The sequence below is a fragment of the Accipiter gentilis genome, chromosome 10 (genome assembly GCF_929443795.1).
Source record: "Accipiter gentilis chromosome 10, bAccGen1.1, whole genome shotgun sequence".
Lineage (NCBI taxonomy): Eukaryota > Metazoa > Chordata > Aves > Accipitriformes > Accipitridae > Astur > Astur gentilis.
The window spans coordinates 9640015-9656676 of record NC_064889.1 but is presented as its reverse complement, the minus strand read 5'-3'; the positions used below and the strand labels follow the sequence as shown (position 1 = coordinate 9656676).

At 47.1% G+C, this 16662-nt stretch overlaps 2 protein-coding genes across 5 annotated transcripts in view; one reads left to right on the top strand and one right to left on the bottom strand.

The window, feature by feature from the left end:
* The window catches only part of ADAM10 (ADAM metallopeptidase domain 10), a 56688-nt gene extending 46219 nt beyond the window's left edge, over nt 1-10469 (bottom strand). The window contains 1 exon segment of the mRNA XM_049812228.1: nt 10179-10469. Coding sequence (XP_049668185.1) covers nt 10179-10233 — 55 coding nt within the window. The 5' untranslated portion in view covers nt 10234-10469.
* Nucleotides 10470-12295: 1826 nt separating this feature from the next.
* The window catches only part of MINDY2 (MINDY lysine 48 deubiquitinase 2), a 41634-nt gene continuing 37267 nt past the window's right edge, over nt 12296-16662 (top strand). For all 4 annotated transcript variants that reach the window (XR_007507479.1, XR_007507478.1, XM_049812229.1 and 1 more), the window contains exon 1: nt 12296-13217. Coding sequence is in view for 2 of the 4 variants with exons in the window: in XM_049812229.1 (XP_049668186.1) it covers nt 12531-13217 (687 nt within the window). In the remaining 2 variants the exon portion in view is untranslated. The remainder of the gene's footprint in view (nt 13218-16662) is intronic.

Below are 16662 nucleotides of genomic sequence, written 5' to 3'. Positions count from 1 at the left end.
GTTTTGATATATAACTTTTATCAGTAGCTAGCACAAAAACATTCACCCTGCTTGAAACAAAGCCCTGCAGTATTCTATACACTTTATGCAACAAACATACAATCGTTTTCTCTTAACTTCATAGAAACAACTATTTCTGAAGATCAACTATTCATTACAGAAACTACTTTGTGTATCAAATCACTCAAAGGTAAGCACCATCTCTCACAGTATTATTATGCAAAACGTCAGGCTGCTTAAAAGAAAACTTGACAGCAATATATTGCCAAATTTATCTGTAGAAGGAATGTTTTAGCACTGTCCATGTTTAGTAAAAATTTCCATACAAGTTCTTCCCTACATGAGCCCTTTGACAAAGCATATTCCAAAACTTTAGAAGGTGTTTCAGTGAACTATATGTTTTTTATTGAAACAAGTTGGCCCCATCCTTTTAGTTCACTGAGACGCAATATGATACAAACACAAACTGAGTGCAGTAAACATATCATCATCATTTTTACTAGCTGTAACACCTCATCTTTCATAAAAAGGACACAGAAATTCAACTGTCAACCACTTCATTTATGAAAAGATAGACCTGATGTAAAGCCTGAATTGTCTATTGAAAGCTGTGGTATACAAACACAATCTTATCTACACTAAGAATAAGAAATTAGAATACAGAACATTCAAGTTGCTGGTTTTCCAGTTCGAGGTTGAATCAGTAATGTTCAAACATATCCTCACGAAGAGCGTAAGATTTGTTTCCATATCATAGGAACTGCATTTCATAGTACTTACTACTACATTCTGAAGGTTAGGCAACCACAATCAATGATATAACACTATGCGCCAGTTTCTGCTTCAAGAACGTATAAACCTTTTTCTTCCCCCCACCCTGTTCTGTTTCATTACTTTTTTCACTGTATGTTGTTCTTAACTGTGTGTATGCAAGTGTTTGCCCAATTGCTCCTAGCTCCTCACTTAGCTTCTAAGCCCTCCTTCCTCAACCTCCTCCTTAAGGAAGGGAACAAATTATTCAGTTTATGCTTGATTTTTCAAGAAGCCGACTTGGGCTATCTTCTTATTTTTCCTGAAGAAATATCAAAGTGCAGCATTTGCAAGATCAAATAGAAAGTCGAACCTCCAATTTTCTCCAGAATTCTTAATTCTACAAGGAAAAAGCAGGACATCTCATAATCAGTTTAACCTCAGACCAAACTAAATGTGAGAAATCTCAGACATTTCATGTAATGTTTTTCTTCAGATATCTATACTGACAAGGTCCAGGGAGGTCCAATGAGACAAGTGTATCCCAAAGCTTTGCCTCAGTAGTGTTAAATTTTCACAAAGAAAAAACCTGTTATTGTATTAAGAATATAATTTTGTAAGCAAAATTACAAATTTACCTTTCCCTGTATTTATTGCTATGAGGTCTTCTTTAAATTAATACCACAGATTTCTCAGGCATTAGAATGTCTGATCACCAATAAGCTCAATTAGCAACACAAAAGATGACTAAGTAAATTAATACTTCCAAATGCATCACTTGCATCTAGCAGCAATGTGCACAAGATGATACCACTATATCTTTTTAAATAATCCTACAGATAAGACCACATTCAAATTTCCTTGCAGTACTGTAGGCTTCTGCAAGTGTTGACTCTTCATCACTGACTGCAAATACAGTCCAATAACAAAATTTCATTATAATTTCCTCTCACTCTTAAGTCTCAAAATATAAGTCCACTCTCATCCAGCTTTCCAGAAGCCTCTTGGGTGTCTTAAACATTTATAAAATGTGTGATTTAAGCAAGTCTACATGAATTCTAATCCCAATAAGACACGACACAGGACAAATCCAAAGTTTCAGCAACCAGCATGATGAATTTTAAGGATGAAGGATATTGTCCCTGTCTAATGTTTCTCTAATCACTTCCAACATAATCCCACAAAGTGAAGCAGAAACACCTCCTATGGCCCAAGAACTTCTATAAACCAAACAAGATTAGCCTGAGTCTACCCATTATGTCAAAATGATGCTCAATATACATTAGCCTTGACTACAGGTACATGCTTTCCAATTCCAGGTACACAAGCCCAAGTGTCAACATTAAACAAAACCAGCTTCAAAATTAACCGATATAAGCTAAAACTTAGCTAAAGTTTTATTTTTCAAGTGAACCTAAATCTAGAATATGATACTAATAACTGACTTCAAAAACTTTTATCAAAACTAAGGAGTTAGTACACTGCAGAATGTGTAAACTTCTGTGCTCCATAATCCCAAGCCTATTTAACAACTCTTCAACTTTTCTGTGGTAGGAGGCTTCTAATAATGCATGCCTTTAAATTGTTATAGGCCATTTTCTTCTCAGTATTGTAAGGTACTCCTTGAACAGCTTCAGGTAGCTAGAAAAAGAGTTTTAAAGCATGACAACTTACTGAAGACCCCGTAATACTTCACACCTGATCCAGGTCTCGGGACCACATGGAAAGCTGAAAGACCGCACTCAACTGAGTCACAAAGAATAGTTTTTAAGTGCTAACTACCGTGACAAGACAGCAAAGGACTACTGACATTAAAAAGCTTTATAACTGTTCTCTCTGGGAGCAAAAGCAAAGAGGGTTTTAAGCAAAAATCCTTTTTCTTAACCAAAATGTATACACTTTCTGTGATCACACAGGGAAACACCACTATTTCTTTTCACTTTCTCCAAAACTTAAAAAACTCCTTATGTTTTAAGCACTCTCATAGTAAGCACTTAACACAAACACTCTTGCTGCTCTCCTCTTGCTAAACCAAAGCAGCTGCGTTATCACCTAGAGTATATGATATTTCATAGCTTTTCTAAAAAGGGACTTCAGACAGGGTTGAAATCAAGGCTTCAAAATGAACGGTTACTTTCACTTCCAGAAGCACTTATAAAGTTCACATTCCTATAGTGTTCAAAGTCTGCAACTGATATGCAATCTCCTTCTAATAAAACCAGCTACGTATCAAAAGTGGTTATCTTCTTCACAAAGGTAGCTTAATAAGTAACTCAACCTTGGTAACACAAGAATTTACAGGATCCCGGGGAAAAAGTTTGTTAAACTGGAAAGAAGCCTTCACTGAAGTGCTAGCTCGTTTTTGTAATCAGAAGATTCCGCATGAAAAAGGAAGACGTCTATCACAGAATCTGAGTAGTACACACACACAGACCTCAACCTCTGTGACAAACTACTGTTGTTATTTTGTTGTCATTGAAAAACTGTTTTTTTTTTTTAATAGAGACTGCAAGACAAAGATCTTTTCAAATAAGGAAATGATCAGGAGCCTGCAGTAAGGAACACTGAACCATGAGGATCTAGATACAGTTTAAGGGAGCTGCTTTACAAAGTTCATGTATCATGTTGCCATCAACCAAAGGACTTGCTAAACTAGATGTGGCATTTCCTATGACAAAAACTCTCCAGCAACGAAGCTTTATTCTCATGGGCTTAGAACTAAATACAAGGAAGGACTTTAAACAGAATTAGGCAGCGCATGTAGGCAAATGTCTCAAGGTGACAGTCCCTATAAAAGATTTTTGTGTATGAGGGTCTACGGCTCTTCAGCATCCCTAGAGAGCTGTAAAGAAAGTATCTACAGTTGTCATTTCGAACAGACACAAATCCAACTGGACAGGTAGGGAGTCTGAGGCATAGATTCTCACCTTCTAACTAAGTTTATGCAAAGGATAAAACGTATCACCCATGGGATTTTATCTGTAAGCCTCCTGGTTCACCTTGAGCACCTATATATAACAATTGTTTGGTGGTCTATGCTAAATGATTTGCTGTTCAGTTCATTTATCATGGTTATTTTCCCAGAGAAGACTGAAAACTCTCCCCCCACCCCCACCCCGATAAAATCTTCCCAGTCTGTGGGAGTGAAGCAGTACCCACAGCAGAGGAGCTAGGGAACAAACACTTAAACCAATTGGATATACAGAAGTCCATGGGATGAGATGGGATGCATCCAAGACTGCCGAGGGAGCTGGCTGATGCCATTTCGAGGCTTTCTATCACCTTTTTGAAAGGCTATGGTGATGGAGGGGGGTTCCTGACAACTGGAAGACAAACATCATCCCCATCTTCAAGGAGGGGGGGGGGGGGTTTGGAGATCTACAGGCTGGTCAGACTAACCTCAGTATATGGGAACTTTATGGAGGAAATCCTTATAGAAGCTAGCTTCATGCAGATAAAGACGACTGGTAATAAACAGTACTGAAAGTTTACCACTGTAAACATAAACATCTATTAAGTTTATATATAATTGTGGTAAAAGATGACAATACTTAACTTCCCATAAGAGGATAAATCAAGCATGCACTGTTCTAAAAGGTGAAGTTTGTATTAAACCACTCAGATTAAGACTTGCATGACACAGGCAAATAGTTCAAATACAACTGAAGCTTGACAATAGGGGAAAAAAGCACAGAATATGACTTGATAGACTATCAGAAACTGTTCAGCAGCCAGGCTAACTTACCAGACAACTCTTTTTACTGCAAGTGTCACCACTGATTTGCAGACTTGAAATGCCAGCATATGATAAACATCTTTAAGAGAATTATTATTATAATTTTAATTAAGATAATCAAAGCAAGATGTACTTCAAGCTGTTTTCAATGTAAACTTTATTTCTCAAAAAATGTTCCCTATACATAGGACATTAAAGAGTGTACATAGCATTCAGTTTTAGCACTTCTGTGTTTAAGTGTATTGAAAGCCAGTAATCCTACCATAACCTCCTGACTTGAATTTCACTGAAGAATTTATTCGGGCTGTAGTTTCGTAACTGCCAGCAGAAGGGCAGGTCCTGCCGCCCTCTTTCATCCACTCCATTTCTATTCTTCCCTTGTGCTGGCATTAAAACTGATTCAGCTGAAAAATATACTTTCTCTTCTGGTCAAGTTACTTTTTGATGAAAGAAAAGCATGTAATCAAAAAGTCAGGATCATTTCCCTTCACTGAAAACTCACATTTAGAGCAGAGTTAAACAGTACAGCACCACCAGTGTAAGCAATACAGAGATGTCCACTCATTTTTATATTTTTTTTACCCTCTTCCTCCCTACCGCACGTGAGTCCCAGCTCTTCCTCTCCACTGGGCTTGGGTCAGCACAATAAACCAATGGAAGTTACATGTCTGGCAGGAAATGATTAATTTCTTTTGTTTAAATAAGCAGGTGGAATTGGCTCCCCATGGCATGAAACACAAGAGGCAGTGAAGGAAGAGAGGGTGGGAATGCATGGTATCATGGTTTAAGCCCAGCCAGGCAATAAGGCACCAGGAGGCTGCTCGCTCACTCCTCCCCCTGCCCCCTGGTGGGATGGGGAGGAGAAAATATAAAGAAAAGCTCTTGGGTCAATACAAGGACAGGGAGGGATCACTCACCAATTATGGTCACAGCGAAAAACCAGACTCGACTTGGGGAAAAAACAAAATCAACTGAATTTACTACCAATCAAATCAAAACAAGGATAATAGGAAGTAAACCCAAATCTTAACACATCTTCCCCGCCCCCCTTCCCAGGCTCAACTCCACTCCCAATGCCCTCCACCAGCAGCGCAGGGGGACAGGGAATGGGGTTTGCGGTCAGTTCATCACACGCTGTCTCTGCTGCTCCTTCCTCTTCAGAGGCAGGACTCCTCACGCTCTTCCCCTGCTCCAGAGTGGGGTCCCTCACACATCCACGAACTTCTCCAATGCGGGTCCTTCCCACGGGCTGCAGTTCTTCACGAACTGCTCCATGTGGGTTCTTCCTGCAGACTGCAGTCCTTCAGGCGCAGACTGCTCCAGCGTGGGCTTTCCCATGGAGTCACGGCCATCTTCCAGGGCATCCACCTGCTCCAGCGTGGGCTCTTCCATGGGCTGCAGGAGGACAGCCTGCCACCTCACCACGGGCTGCAGGGGCATCGCACACCTCCTCCCTCTCCTTCTTCACTGACCTTGCTGTCTGCGTAGGGGTTTCTCTCGCATTCCCCTCCCCTCTCCGCTGCAGATTTTCCCTTCTTAAATATGTTATCGCAGAGGTGCTGCCACCGTCGCTGATGGGCTCGGCCTTGGCCAGAGGTGGTTCCAACCTGGACCCAGGGAACCCTCCAGCAGCTTCTCACGGGAGCCACCCTGGAGCCCCTCCCCTGCTACCGAAACTCCACCACACAAACCCAAAACACATGGCCAGGGCAGGACCGCCAGAGAGCAGTAACTCATTACGGTGTCTCTGCCATGCTGCGTTAACTGAACCTTTAGATCCTTTTAGAAGCAAAAATAAACTGCAGTCTTAGGCTTTTGGGCAATGGTATTTCAAAGTTACTGTCTAAGCACCTGATTTTATTTACTTCTAATTACCACAGGCATTTCTGAAACAATCATCTGACAGCTGCCTTTACCAGACACTGTCTCATCCAGCCATATAAAATTTATAATGTTTTTATTTTAAACCCCAGATAAATGCTGGAGGCTGAGTGTCATGTTAATGAAGGCTAGTACTCTTCTCAATTTATAGCAAGGATGAAAACTACATCACTCAGATGCTGATAGCTCATAAATGCCTTCCCACAACTCCCCCATGTGTCCAGAAAAAAACCAGAATTTCTCCCCTGCTCACTGGGAAATAGGTAGTTCAATACCCAGCAGCACAAGTCACTAAGATACAACCTGGAAGTCCTAGCAACATAAGTGTGTTGTACCAGTGAAAACAAAATTTATTGTAGATTTGCACTGATGTTCAGCATCTGATCAGCCTAGCCAAAGCATGATCACTCTTGTTAAATCCAAATTTTTGGGGAGTCCCATTAGTTCTTTTCCATATTTTCTATTCTCCTTCCCCCCTGCCTTTTTCATTTTTTCAAATGACCCTCAGGTAGAAGAACTTCTACCAGTTATTTCCATTCCTCAAAGAACTTCATTATGTATGGATAATAAAGTTTACTGGATAAGTAAAGTGATGTTTCTTCATCACATGCAACAAAGCATGCTACTAAAAGCTGCAAATCGTACTGCCCAAACTAAGTACCACTTTATAGATGTCAAAATTATTAACAGCAACAGCCAGTAAGTAGATCCCTTAAGCCAAGCAATTCCAAGGGTATTGGGGAAAATGCTGATTCACTTTTTTTTTTCTTAAAAGAATTCATAAAATTCAAGGCACGTGTATCTTACCTGCTAGTATATAGTATCTACTTAATTCTACCTTTCCAAAATTACTAAAAAAAATTAAAAAATAAAAATTGGCAAGGCTTTTCCTTCTCACATTATTGAAACTGTATTCAAACTGACCTACTGGACCACTTGTTTTATAAAGGTTATATTTATTCAGTGGTAACAAAGAAAGAAAAACTTCTCAGAGAGCCCTAAAAGTGATCTAAAACCAAAACCTGACCAAGAATGTGTTTCAGGGCCTATTAGACGAAATTGCTGATAACTTGTCTGTTTTAACCATAAACCATACAGACAGTTATAAAGCGGCATAATACAGACAACACAGACACTTCAATAGTGCGGCAACAGTAGTGATTGCTTTTGGTTGCACTCCTTTTACATAATTTTAAGAACAGTAGAAACTACAAAAGAAAATACATTTTTCAAATGAAACAAAGAGATTTCACTAATCTTTCTCCTCAAATAAACCATCCAAGTTATGTTATACCTTAATATTTTAAAATGTTGTCTTGTGATTCATACTTAACTGTGAACTAAAGTTACAATTGCTTCTGTTAATCTACAATATACCTTTATATTTAAAATATCTAAAGACTATTACAATAGAGTATAAATATGGTATACAGGCACAAAGCCTGTATAATTCTTTCAGAAGAGTTCAAACTCAGGTATCCTGTAAAAATATTCTAATCTTAGTCTCAACATACAGACGAACTTTTTTTTTTTTTAAGTGCAGAATAATGGACTTTTCAAATTCATTACTATTTAATACCTATGTGGCTTAAAACTAAACAACTTTACAGGTAAGTATAACTTGGCTTCAAGATTTGTGTAAAATTAATGAGTACAAGATGCACTGTACACAAATGAAATGCAGGTAAATCGTTGGGGTTTTTTTAGTTGTTTCCAGTTTGCACTGCTCTCTCAGTAATATCTTTAAGAATCATGAACTTGCCCTTTTTCACACAGATATTAATGCCTGCGTAGAAGCAAAGCATGCAAATGCAGAACTCTAGTTTTCAGTAAATAAAAACACTTACGGTACTTAAGAAACTCTAGAAATGTGAACACAGTTAAAACAAAATTCTAATATTAAAAAGTAATTTTAATTTAACAGAGAGTTACAATAAATCTTTCATAATTATGTTGAGACTTTTACCAAAAAAGTTTCATAAGATATTTTGGAGATGTGTATTGGCCATCATTTCTAGATTTCTATTCAGCATTATTAAGCTTTCTTTAAAGATTCACCTGTACTACTAAAGACCAAAAGACATGGGGCTTCTGTCACCTGCTAGTGAGGTGTGCTTCCTAGTGCCAGACATGTTGAAGGTGCCCATTCTTCTCTCAAAGAAAAAAAATTAACAAGAACATCTAAACTAAAATACACTTCATGAACTTGCTTCTCTATATCCAGAGGACTGTACTTTACACGCTTACTATGATTTTAACTTTAAGGCATATTTGCCTTCCTAAAATTAAACAGTGGAAACAACCCTCACAACTGGTTAATGAATCACTTTGAATTAATTCTGTGCCAACACTGTTTAGTTCAGAAAACAAAGAGGCCTCAAAAAGTATGCCAATAATTAAGTTTGAAATACCTTGATGGCTTACAAGAATTTATGAAGGAAAAGTCACCAGGGAAGTCTTTTGTGTACACTGCTCCTAATCATATAATTAACAGGATGACTTCTGACCATGCAAATCAGCTTGCTTTTTATCTCACAGCTTAGCCCCAAGTACAACCTACCGAAGTTTTCATATACTGCGATGTTACTTTTTGAGAACGTGTGAAAGATTTAGGGTTAGGTTCTTTGTCAATAAACCTACGTATTGATGTACGCAGCTGCAGAGCCCAGATAAATAGGAGAGGTGCCAAAGGACACAGAGGAAGCAAGTCCTTATCAGCTGCTCCACCCATCCTTCTCCAGAAACACCCGCAAAGTCCACCTTTTCCAACACCCATGCTTGTAAATACATGAAACTATTTCCCTGACACGACTTGACCGATTAAGCGTTCGTTACCAGACGCGGTCACGAAACTACCCCAACAGTTTCCCAGCGCTGGAAAACAACCCGCCAGGGGAGCCGTCACAAAGTTACGCATCCCCCCACCAACACGGGCATGTTTTGTCTCTGGCCTGGGAGAGAGGGGAGGGAGACCCTCCTCGATGCTACCGTCACGCTTCAGGGAAGAAACCAAACCCGGGCCCGGCTCTTATTTCCTTAAGCCGAACTTTCCGTCTACCCGCGCTTCCTGGTTTCGGGGACAGGGAAGCGGCCGCAGGGGAGGCGAGGTGGGGAGGCGAGGTGTGGGGGCGCGGCCCGCTCCGCGGGCGGCGGGACACCCACGCAGCGGGACACGCACTCCGCGGGCAGCGGGACACCCACTCCGCGCACCCGGCGCGGCAGCCTCCCGGCGGGGCCCGTCGCCGCCTCCCCCCCAGACACCGGCCCCCCGGAGGCGCCGCGCGGCCCTCGTCCGAGGACGAGGGACGGTAACTGGGAAGCGGCTACCGGCAGCGTGAGGAAAGTCCCGAAGGACCCAAGCCGGAGCCGAGAGCGGGGAGCCGGGCAGGGGAAGGCAACGCCGAACGCGGCGCGGGGGGAGAGAGGGGCCCAGGAAGAGAGGAGGGGGAGAACAGCCGACTCTGTCCGGTGCGGTCCTCGGCGGGGCAAAGTCCCGGGCAATGCGTGGGGGCGCTGGGCCGGACCCGGGCGGCGGCGGGGCGAGGGCCCGGGCAGGATGGTGCGGACCGTGCCCGGGAGCGGGCGGCGAAAAGGAGAGCCCCGGCCGGCGGCCCAGCCGCGGCCTGCCGCCGGGGCGCTGAGGCGCGGCGCCCCGGGGAGCGGGGCCCGCCGCCTCCAGCCCCGAGCCGCGCCAGAGAGGGAGGAGGAACGAAGGGAGGGAAGGAGGGAGAAAGGGAGAGAGGCCGGCAGCCCCGAGCCAGGGCCGCAGGCCAGGACCCCGCGGGGCCGGGCGGGCCCGGCCGCTCCTCACCTCCGGCGCCCGCCGCACAGGAGCACAGCAGGATTATCGTCCCCGCCAGATCCATCTTCACCGGGCCCAGGCCCCACCACCGCCTAACCCACAGCACATCCGCCCCGGTCGGCGCCGGGATGGGGAGGGGCGAGCTCCGCGCCTCCCTCCGCTTTGTCCCCCGTCGTCCTCTGGAGGACCGTTTCCGCCCACGGATCAGCCCGGGATCGGCGGCTCAGCCCCGGCGGCGGCGGCGCCCCCCCCGGCCGGCAGCGCTCCGCTCCGGTTCCCCGCTCCGCCGCTTCCTCCGGCCGGCCGCCCGCCCCCGCCCGCGCGACGCCACCGGCGGGGCGGGGCCGCAGGGCACGCCCAGAACGCACGAGCCGCCCCGCCCCACCCCACCTCCCCACGCTACGCGCAAGGGGCGGGGCCCAGGCGGAAAAGCGTTCCTCGCCGCCGGCGGGGCGGGGCGCCGCGGACGACGCCCCTTAGGCTGCCGCCCCAGGGCCCGGCGGAAGCAGCCGGGAAGGCCCCGCCCCGCCGGGCCCGGCCGGGCGGCGGGAAGTTGCGTTTTCTCAGCGGCAACTCAGGGCGGGGCCCGGCCGCGGGAGGAACCGCCCCGGGCCACCTCCGGGAGCGGGGTTTTTCCCGGGGCTGGCGGCTTCCCGGCTGAGGCAGGCCGGAGCCACCGCCTACCGCCGCCCTAGGGCTGCCGGCGGGCCGGGGCGCCGGTACCTGTGTGGGCGAGAAGGTTCTACGTCCTCAGAGGTAAAGAACGAGCTGGCGCGTAAACTCCACGCGCGCTTGTTGAGCGGGCTTCCCTGCGGGTCCGTTGGACCTTTGTGTAAACGGCCCTGGGGCCGCTTGCCACCCCTTACGTCAGCTGGTTTCCTTCATCCCTTTATCAGGAACGCATTTTTCCTTGCAGAATCTAACTTACTTACTCGCTTTTCGAGTTTTATTTTAGGTCATCTATTTCTCTTGACGCTCTGCGCGTTGCGAAGCATGGCGGTTGTCCCCACTGAACAAGGATTTCTTAATTTTGAGATCGTCTTGAACAACCTTCGTGCTTCAAGTGTAAAGGAAAATCCTCCGATGAAGATAAAAATGTGAGCCGCTCAGACAAAACGTTTCGTTTCTTGTTTGCCAATATGCTAATTGTTACATTCAACTGTACTAACTCAAAGATTTGGGTTTTGTATTAGTGTTTGTGACAAGTTTCTCAGTTTACTGTCACCCCCCCTTCTATTTGCCCTCTTCCACTCCTATTGCCCTTTCAGAATTACAAATCTTCCCCCCGCTAACACTGTTACAGCCGGGAAAAGTTGTTACACAAACACATACGTAGAAAGTACAGTTACAACGAGCCTGCTTCAGATGAGGCTGCTGAAGTTGATGCAGCTGTTTACGGAGAGCTCAGATGAGAGAACTGCTGAGAAGGGAAAAGAGGAGGTAGACTCCTGTCTTCCCAAAAGCCTATTTAAAACTCGGGATTAAAAGCTGAAGGTTTCCGTAAGGGGAAACAGGTTCACCAAGGTGAAGCCCGAGTCCTACAACTGCGTTGGTCCTTCCACCACCTACTACGCTCGCCACAGTCGTATTTTTATAGTACAGACCTCTAACGAACCGCAGCAAAAGGCACCGACAACCTTTAAGAGAAGCGGAACTCGCTGGCGAGGAGGGGAACCCCTCGTAACAGGGCGCGTCCCTCCTCCTCCTCCTCCTCCTCCTCCCGCGCTGTACCCCAGCGGGGTCGGTCCCGCGCAGGCGCGGCCCTGCCCCCCCTCCGGCTTCCTGCAAAACAGGCGGGGCGGGGCGGCGCCGGGCCCCCTGCTCTGCCGCCCCTTCGCGGCAGGGCAGCCTCGAGCACTGGGGCGGGGCGGGGCGGCGGCTGCCCCCCGCCCGAGAGAGGGGCGCGAGCGGGCGCTCCCAGCTCCCCGCGCGGCTTCAGAAGGGGCGGCCGCCCAGTGGGCCCCGTGGCGGGGGCGCGGCCGCGGCCCCGCCCCGTGGCCGCCCTGCCGCGTGCCGCCCCGCCGCGTGCCGCCCCTTCCGGGCACGCGCGCTCCCCCGCGCGCTCCCTGCCCTTCCTCCTTCGCTAGCCGCCGGCGACCCCGCCGCCGCCGCCGTCGCCGGGGCTACCCGCCCCGCCGGCGGGTTCCCCCGCCCCGCCCCGCCAGCCCCGCCCTCGCGGCGCTCCCCCGCCCCGGGCCCCGCTGTGACCCGCGGCCGCTTCTCCCTCCCGCCTACGCGTCCCCGGCGGGGCGGAGCCGAGCCGTCGCCGCTGTTATGGCGTCTCGGGCGCTGTCGGCGAAGGATCGGCCGCCGCAGCGCCAATAGAGAGCGAAGGAGCCGGGCGGCCGGCGAGGGCCGGGCATGGAGAGCCTGGCGCAGCCCCCGCCGCCTCCGGGCTCGCTGAAGAGGGGCGGCGGGGGCGCCGCCGCCAGCCAGCTCCTCCTGGAAGAGGCGGCGGCGGCGGCAGGCGAGGGCGGCTGCAGGGACGGGCCCGCGGCGGCCGAGGAGGGCGGCGGGCGGCGCAGCCCTTCCCCTCAGCCGGCCCCCGCTCCCGCCGCGGCCCTTCGGACAGCGTCTCCCTCGCGGGCCGCGGAGGGCGGCCCGCCGCCGGCGGCGGCCGGCGCGGGGCTGGCGGTGCCGGAGAGCCCCGGAGCGGCGCCCGTCTCGGAGAGCGGTGCCGCGGGGGCCGGCTCCGGGAGCAGCGGGGCTCCCAGCCCCCCGGGGGAGGAGTCCCGCAGCCTGGACTCGCTGGAGTCCTTCTCCAACCTGCACTCCTGCTGCCCGAGCAGCTCCGAGCTCAACAGCGACGCCGAGGAGGCGGTGGCGGCGGGGGCCTCCTCGGGGGGCCCGGCCCCGGAGCCTGAAGGGGATAGGCCGGCGGCGGGGTCCCAGCTCCTGTCGGCCTCCAAGGAGCGCTTCCCGGGCCAGTCGGTCTATCACATCAAGTGGGTCCGCTGGAAGGCGGAGAACACGCCCGTCATCACTCAGAACGAGAACGGGCCCTGCCCGTTGCTGGCCATCATGAACGTGCTGCTCCTGGCGTGGAAGGTACCTACCGTGTGTGCGGGCGCGCCGGGGCGCCGGCCGCCGCCATGGCGGGCGCGGGCGGGCGGGCGGTGCCGTTCGGGCAGCGCGGTGACCTGGGAGCGCCGGCCTCGTCGGGGCTAACGAGGCGTTCCGCGCAGCGCCGGCAGCGTTCGGGGGCACCTGTGCCGAAACCACGCTAACGCGCCGCCGGGAGTTCGTGCTGATGGGGTCGGCGACGTTCTCGAGAAAGCTGGAGAGGGCCTTCTTACGGGGGCGTGTAGTGGTAGGGCAAGGGGTGACGCCTTTAAACTGAAGGAGGGGTAGGTTGAGGTTCGATACAAGGAAGAAACTCTTCGCTGTGAGGGTGGTGGGGCGCTGGAACAGGTTGCCCAGAGAGGCTGTGGGTGCCCCGTCCCTGGAAGTGTTCGAGGCCAGGTTGGATGGCGCTTTGAGCAGCCTGGTCTAGTGGAAGGTGCCCCTGCCCATGGCAGGGGGGTTGGAACTGGGTGATCTTTAAAAGCCCCTTCCAACCCAAACCGTGTTGTGATTCTATCAAGACAGACACAGACTTGTTCCTGCTGTTAAGCACATATCTCACATAGAGAACTTGGAAAATAAATAATGGCTTGCAGTCTATTGCCAATGCACTACTTAGGTGCTGCTGTCATATATAGATTTACTTTGTTGTTGCCTTAAAATAGAAATCAAAATCTAGATGATGCCTTATTAAACTGAGCAGTATATGGTTTGCAGATGTGTGCAGGTCTCTAGTAAATAAACATTACTATTTATAGCACTGAAAACATAGGCGGTATTTTGGGAAAATAGGTTAGTTTTGTATAACGAAGTGTATGCAGAATGCTTCAAAATACACATTTGTACAAGTAACGGCCTGAACAATAGGGATATGTTTGTACCCTTACGCAGGTTAGATTGTATTTAAATGAACAAGTAAATCGGATCGTGATCAAGTACAGCTTTGAGGCCTGGAAGTTCTTGTGTTCTAATAGCCATCACGGATATGGACTTCCTGTAGTCTTGAAGTAATTACTTTTAACTTTTAAGCAGTAAAATGTAAGGCATAAGGTAATTATTAACACTTATATGTGAAAGGAATATCTGTTGGAGAAGAGCTAAGAGGTTGTGTGCATTGCAAAATGAGGAGGAGGGAGTACTTCTCAAGAAACGCTGGGAATTCAGCCCAAAAAGACTGGTGAGCTGATAGAATGGAGTCATAGAATAGGAAAGCTTTATGGGAATAGTTTTTATGTTGCAGTATCAAGCGGAAGAAATTTGGTATTGGATGAGTAGAAGGTTGTTCACAGGTGTAACAGGTGACATAGAAAAAGGTCAAAATGGAAATAATATTATAAGAAGAAATTTGTTTAGAGGAGGGTAACTTTCTAGAAGATTAATGGTTTTGTTTGAGTTGTAGTTTCTGTACATTTTCCTGAGCAGAACAGCTCATACATCAGGAGGAAAGCTGTGGGTACAGTGATGTAGATCTTTAGCCATACGTGAAAGCAGTACTGGCAAGTTGTGTGTGACTTTAAGGTGTTGCCTTACATAGGTTCTGCCATCCTCAAGAGGGTGTGAGGGTTGTCTTAGACTTCAGTATTTAACAAATGCTTTCTGTGCTCCCTCTTTAACATCTAGGGGTGAGTGGAGGGTCTTGCAGAACTTATTCCTTATTGTTCTGTGTGGCTGTGTTTTAAAAGAAATGGCTGGTTGCAGGATTTTCCTTTTTAACCTTCATTTAATGAAAGCATATAAAGGGGACAGCACTGCTTCCGTTGTTTGCATTTAAGTTTTTGGAGGTTTTGTTCCTTAGCATTCTTCCTCTGCCTCCTTAAATGTGATTGCTTTCTTCTGCTGTTCTCCATCCAGAATTTTAACTGACATTCAGCTTTGATCAAATACTACATTAGTGAGACTTAAGGTGATACCTACTTTTATAAATAGGTGAAAATCAAAACACCTCTTGGGAGCGCCCTACCATTTCTTATTGCTGGAATTACAGGAAGGGTTTTTTATAATTTTGTCTGTTTATGTGAAGCCTCAGCAGAATTTACATGAGTTGCAGACAGGCAACTAAAATGGTGAAACTGCCATCACATGACTTAATATTTATATGCTTGAGGGTTTTCCTGTTAGTTGGTTGAATATTGCCCCTGCTTATATTTAATTTTCCTAATTAGTGCCTCTCCAAATTAGCCTTTCTTTTCCCCAGTTTATAGTCAAGAACCATGTTGGCATTGTTTGGAGTGGCAAGCTTACTGACAGCTCATCTGTACGTCACTGACAGTAGCTAGCTACATACGAAGGCTGAGGATGGACATCCACATTCTTCTCACTTCTCCTGAACCAAGATGAATGCTAGATTGGGTCAGGTAATTATAATTTTGGAACAAGGAAGCACAGCAAGAGGTGAAAATACATGAAAGCCAAAGCAAGAACACCATAATATATGTTAGGTGAAAAGAAGCTATGTGGGGGTGGGGGGAAAAGGAGTGAGAAGGAGATGAGGGGGGGAAATAAAATTACAACAGAGAATAAGAAGGTAAACAGTTAAGCTTTGGGCTCTCTTCCCTGTATAAGCCACTGGCTTTTCCTTCTTGGAACTCTGTCCTGACCAGGTTGAGAGTTTCAGTCATCCTGTAGGTAGATATGGTCTCAAATAATTTCAGATAATACATGCAAGTCCTCAAAGTTGAGAAACAACAGTTACGATACTAGTTTCCATGAACGCTTCCCTTTGCATGGCCAGTTACATTCTTCCATTATTCCAGAATGGGAGTGATAACCTTGAGATCCAGTACTATGTATCAGCTGTGCTTGTGCAGCAGTGAAAGTTGAATTCACATAATTGTTTGTGACAAGTGGCACATAATCAATTTGCTTAAAACCAGAATCTTTATTTACTGCTTAGTAATATGTGGGAGGCCTTCAGAAGGTATGTAGGCCATAATCACAGAAACGTTTATGCCTGAAAACTCAGATTATCATTTGGATATATTAAGGAGAAGTCACTTTTTCAGTTATTTCAGCTCCTCAAAATGCAAGCTTCTTACCCCCCCACTAGAGTATTGTTTTAAATATACCAACAGTTTTGTGACCTTCTGTTTGTATGTCCCAGTTGCCCTCATTCAAAACATGTTTTTTTGAGATGCCCCTCACTGAGTAAAGAGAGACTATAGGTAGTTTGTTAACTTGCTTAAAGGATTGCAATAACAAGACTTAAGATGTACTGTACCTTAGGTAAGCGTGCCGTATACTCAAAAGGTTTCTTCCTAGTTATGAAGATCTTGTTCCTTAATGGAGCAAGATTCTTCTCTGTTCCTAGTCATCATTCAGTTTTTATTATGCCTTTTGGAGGTATTTTTGATACTAGAGTTAAGATCTTTATTAAGGAATGCAGGTACAAAGAAAAATAATTGATTGTTTTAGTGTTGCACCTATATGTTCT